This window comes from Cryptomeria japonica, chromosome 8 (genome assembly GCF_030272615.1).
Source record: "Cryptomeria japonica chromosome 8, Sugi_1.0, whole genome shotgun sequence".
Lineage (NCBI taxonomy): Eukaryota > Viridiplantae > Streptophyta > Pinopsida > Cupressales > Cupressaceae > Cryptomeria > Cryptomeria japonica.
In genome coordinates, this window is record NC_081412.1 from 710033772 (window position 1) to 710039131 (window position 5360).

At 36.2% G+C, this 5360-nt stretch overlaps 1 protein-coding gene across 3 annotated transcripts; it reads right to left on the minus strand.

The window, feature by feature from the left end:
- Nucleotides 1–746: 746 nt before the first annotated feature.
- LOC131071285 (mannose-1-phosphate guanylyltransferase 1) lies at nucleotides 747–4106 on the minus strand. 3 transcript variants are annotated; one of them, XM_058007070.2, is made up of 5 exons: nucleotides 3864–4106; nucleotides 2401–2549; nucleotides 2246–2308; nucleotides 1919–2158; nucleotides 747–1799 (listed from the first exon to the last, which is right to left on the minus strand). In XM_058007070.2, the coding sequence occupies exons 2-5, from the start codon at nucleotides 2509–2511 to the stop codon at nucleotides 1128–1130; spliced, it is 1086 nt and encodes a 361-aa protein (XP_057863053.1). In that variant the 5' UTR covers nucleotides 2512–2549; nucleotides 3864–4106; the 3' UTR covers nucleotides 747–1127. The 3 variants fall into 3 exon arrangements, with proteins under 3 accessions (XP_057863053.1, XP_057863052.1, XP_057863054.1); XM_058007069.1 differs by having other exon boundaries at nucleotides 3775–4018; XM_058007071.2 differs by having other exon boundaries at nucleotides 3733–4018.
- Nucleotides 4107–5360: the final 1254 nt, after the last annotated feature.

A 5360-nucleotide genomic window follows, 5' to 3' on the forward strand; every position in this document is an offset into this window, starting at 1 on the left:
ATTGCATTCTAATAAAGGTCATATTGAATAGAATAACATGCCAAAAGCAGAAATTTTGAGAACTTTCTTAAACAGTTTGGTCCAAGAATTCAGGAGCCCTCATTGTTTAGATTTTTTGTTCAAAATTTAAAAAATTAAACGTTGTAATCAATTATTATTGTCAATAGCAATGCATTTATAGTCTGTAAATTATATAACACAATTCGTTTGATATTTAATTTTACAATGGTTTTTCGTCTTTTTTTCCTTAATGTCAAACATAACCCCCAAGAATAGGGTATGGCCAGTAGACCCATTGGCAGCTACTGAGTGCTTGAAAGTTAATAGGTCAATAGTTAAAATCCTGCACCCTGCGGGGGTCTCCCTTGCTCTGGCTGGATTTTACTGAGACGAGGCAGGTTTATAGTGGCTGCTAACAAGAAGAAGAAACCTAGTAAGCTGTGATACAGTTAGACGAAGCTATGGCAATGCTAAGAGCCGGAGTCAAACTCCTGACCTAGATGGAGATAATGAAGAATTGTAATTGATTTTCCAGTGTAACCAAAACAAACATGATAGAAGTAATATAGAAGATTATTTTGTGCCCAACTGTATGTTTAACATATTAGTGAATCTTATTCAAACTTGCTTTATACAATTCAAACTTGAAAGAAGTTATAGATTCTGCTGATATTTGTAGTATTACTTTGAGGAACCTCAAGAAACATGTGCAGATCAATTTGGCAAATTTAAACCCTAGTCACAGATTGATATTACAAATCCTGATCTGGATATAATTATTCAATATCATTTTAACTTGAGAGCTGTTACAAACCCTTGCCTGCTCAAATCCTTATCTACAAGTGGATGCAACCACAAACAAGCACGATAATTAATGCACAGTACTCTGTAAGTAAATTAATTCCCCCCTCCAATGCTCTAAACAATATTTCCACTGCCAAGTAGTGGAAGATTACATAACAAAGTGCAAGTCTAATCTGAACCCCGCATCCTCTCTCCAGAAAACAAAGAAAAAACAGAATGGAAGAGAAGAAGACATAGCCGTAGTGAATCAGCCCCCAAATCTACAACATGGGCATCATTATTACTTCATCGAGTAGTCAACTGCAACTGCTTCAGCTCTGTGATCACATGACAATTTCTGGCTTGAGAATACTGGATTTAATTTCCTTATGGGGAAGCACCACTCCTCCATTGCTGTATACCTCATCAGAAACATGCACATCCTCTCCCAATATAGTCATGTTTTCAACCCGAGCCCACTGACCAACAGTAGAATGCCAACCAATGATGCTGCCAGAGACACAAGCATGCTTCTTAATGCGAACCCCACGCATAATGGTGCAACGTGACAATCTCACCCCTGCCTCAATCACACAACCTGGGCCAATCGCCACATCTGGCCCAATCAAGCAACCATCACCTACCTTTGCAGTATTGTCAATTATCACATTTCCAACAATGTGAGATCCATTTGCTAACTTTTCAGAGAATTTTCTCCGAAGAGAATCTAGATACAACCTCAAGCCTGAAATATAGTCTTTGGGTTGCCCAATATCCATCCAGAAACCAGGCAAGACCATAGCAAATAGCTTCTTCTCGTCTGCAATTTTTGGGAACACTTCCTTTTCTATGGATGTAGGTCTCAATGAGATTCGGTTTAAAACACTAGGGTTCAGAAGGTATATTCCTGCATTGATCTTGTTGCCAACAAAAATTTTGGGCTTCTCCACAAACCTCTCTACCTGCCCTGTCTCATCATCGAGGACCACAACACCATATTTGGATGGTTCATCAACCTAGTACAAGAAAATAATCAGTGTTTGTTTTTATAATCATTAGGATAAATTTTGAACGTAATAATTTACTTTAGGCAATTGCAAAGTCACAGGATTCCATGTGTAAGAGCAAATTTCACCTTGGTCACCATGATAGATGCTTCCCCTCCATGTTTTGCATGAAATTCAATCATTTGCTTTAATGGGTATTCGCTAATGACATCACTGTTCAAAACAAAAAATGGTGCTCCAGATCCATCTATTAGCTTGTCTCTTGCAAGGGCTAAAGGCCCTGCAGTACCCATGGGCTCAGTTTCCTGAGAACATGTAATTTTAATCCCAATTTTTGATTCGAAGTCCTTCAAGAAGCTTAGCATAACCTAAGCCAAACAAAAAGTCTTTAGTTTTCATCATTATCTTTAGAGAAGACAAGATCTAGCTATGAGAAAAAAAAACCTACAATTTACCTCAGGCTGATAATTGATGGCTAGTACAACTTCATCAACACCGGTAGCTTTGAGTGCTTCTATCTGCTCAGAGTTTCCAGTTCAATTTGGCAGTATTATTATAAGTGAGGCAAAAATATTTAACGAATCACACTTAGAAGAGTATGTGACCAAACCTGGTGCAAGATCATTGGTTTATTTGCAAAGTCCACCAGAGGCTTGGGGACACTCAGTGTCAAGGGACGAAGACGGGTTCCGAAACCACCAACCAATATGAGAGCCTTCATTATGACCTTAATGTCCTGACCACCACCTAGAAAATAATCTATCCAAGCAAAGAAACATATCAGTTGTTATTCCACATGATCCACAAGATATAATTGTATAAGGTATCCCAAGAAAATCTAGGTTCTAACTATTTTACAGCAGGAAAAGAATCCACTTGTTTAAGTCCAGACTGCTTCACAAAATGAGAATGTCATTTTCAATTATGTGAAGACCCTGCTTAAGCATTTTGGTGTGAATTAACTATTTAAGAGGAAGAAAACATTCCACTTATCTATTGTAACCTGTTTCACAAAATGGGAAGAACATTGTTGCTCATCTTATTCAATTGTAAAATACTTAAGACAGTTCTAAGCACTACTTACTGATCCAATTTTCATTAGAACTTTGGTGTTTCCAAAAAGCAACAGCAATGCTTATGAAATATGAGAAATTAAAAAGCTTCAGTAAATTTCGATACCATTATTAGCTTCCTAATATTGGAGACCTCAAAGATTGTAGATCTTTTGAGAATTTATCTCATTTTTTTAATTTAAAGGTCCAGTAAGAAGATATGATACAAGAAAAGATCTAACATCAACCATGCACGACCACCAAACGTTTAGGAAATGTTCACACTGTATGCCCATCAAAGACTAATGCAATTCCAACGACTCAACATTTAATTTCATTAATCAAAGGACTGATGTAGCCCACGTTCCAGGTCTTTGTTAACCAACAATAAAATGCAACTATCAAGAATTTTACATCTATAGCCCCTGTTTTGACCCAGTCAAAGACAGAATTTAACACAGTTCAATCACAGAGACTTCTCCCATCACTGTTTTGCACCCAATCACTAAATGTTCAGAGTTTCAGAACAGATCTCCGCATGTCTGGCCAGAGCAAACTTCCCAAAACAAAGTACAAAGTTATCTATAATGAAGGGAAAAAAATCCGCCAAAACACCAATCACTTCATCAAAGTGCACACAGGAACTGTAATATTTCTTTTTCTGAACATTTTCTCCTAAACACTAAGTGCTTCAAATTATACTGATAAAAAAAATAGCATCTCCATGACACCAATTGTTCCAATGAAGTACACACAGAAATATAATTTGCATGCCTAGTGCTTAAAGGAAATGCCCCAAACCAATTAGAACAGCCTAATTCATAGAATACCCAAATGTTTACACAAAACATAAGCAGTACCCCATTGCATAAAGCAAATTTAAACTATACCCAAATGCTGGCACCAAATTCAAACAAAACCCAATTGCGTACCACGTAGCCTTCCGCTTGGATTCAGCAAACAGATCTCTTCAGAATCCCAAATTCGACAAAAATAACAGTTTTCAGCTAGAAATAGCTACCTTTTTAGCACAACTCTGCTTTAAAGAGACCTAAATTCTGAAAAGGTTCTCTATGTTTGAAACGCTCCCGAAGGATGAGATCTGAGAAGCTCAAGATTTTGCCTCATCCTGTCCATGGCACACCATCCTATTTAACGCCACTGGATCTCAAAGCCAATTAAGATAATATTGGCAAAATCAGTATATACTGCTTAATGATTCCGCCAGTGGAATTGAAGTTTCCATCATGACGTCATCCGTGTTACAGTAATTTATTACGGAAGTTTTACGTCATTAAAAATTTGTAGGAGAAACATTTATTTTTATTTATTTATTTTTAATTGCTGGGTTAATTCTGGGTGACCCACGTAAACTAACAATGTACAGCTAAGTTCAAGTTTTTTTTGTTTTGTTTTTTAAATGATCTGAGTTGTATTTGTGAGGGAGGCAAGTTGGGTGTCTATTTCCTAATCATAACGTCCTAATTTTAATGCAACCTTATATGAGGATAAATCATTTTGTTTGCCACATTTCATTTAATATTAGGTTGAATACACGGATTTTATGGCCAAGGTACATGTACTTATAGGAAGGCGATATGTTTTAAGGGGATTAGGGTCTCTAAATCTCTTTCAAGTATATGTAAGGCAAGAATAGAACCCTTTTTAATTCGTCAAAAAGGTTAATCAATTTTAGTTGGTGAGATTATAGACAATGGGGTCTTATTCTCATCTTTAAAGGGATCTCAATCTAGCATTTAAGGTGTCTAATCAACAATAACTGGTTAGCATACTATTTTCATATAAGGTAAGAAGTGAATTCTCATATGATGAGGGATTGAGTTCTTTGTTATTATAGAGAAATAAAAGTAATTTCTTATGCATTTAGAATGAAATAATCTATAAGGTTTTGTTAGGGTTTTATTTGGCTTTTTGGCTTTCTTATGCATGTCATATCGTGCTTCTCTACGAGAATAATCTAGTTTTCTTTGCATTTATTGCAAGCGTTTTGAATTGGCTAAGCAAGAGGGCCTTTCCTTTTTCTCTCATGGATGGGGAAATTTGAAAATGTTGATCTTAAGCATGATGATAGGGACCAAATATGTGTTGTGAATTCTTTAGCAAACCATTGCATAAGTTTAATAAATTTTGCTACCTTGGAAATTTATTTAGTGTTGGATTGGAAGGGCCTTTCTAGGCATATGGGTCGGGATCATCCCCCGATAAATCCACACCTCATATGGGTGCTTGGTGATAATATCAATATTAATGATATGATGACGATAGATTTGGAATGGAAGTCATGTACAAGAATATTCATTGTGTATTGTGTTTCTTGTTAGCAATTTGATGTTATGACTACAAGACAATGGTGGTAGCTTATTATTTGACATTTATTTGTCAAGCATTGGGAAATTTTAGTGGTTAAAGTCCTTCTAGCTAATGTTTTAAGGATTGGTCGATAGTGTTTAAATCTAAGATGTGGTTTTAGGTTTCTAGTGGGCTGGGTAGTAGGCTC

Coding starts and splice junctions, on each gene's coding strand:
- LOC131071285 (XM_058007070.2), bottom strand. CDS start 2,511: ATGAAGGCTCTCATATTGGTTGGTGGTTTCGGAACCCGTCTTCGTCCC. Junction 2,309..2,400: donor AACCAATGATCTTGCACCAG/GTTTGGTCACAT, acceptor AACTCTGAGCAG/ATAGAAGCACTCAAAGCTAC. Junction 2,159..2,245: donor CCATCAATTATCAGCCTGAG/GTAAATTGTAGG, acceptor TGTTTGGCTTAG/GTTATGCTAAGCTTCTTGAA.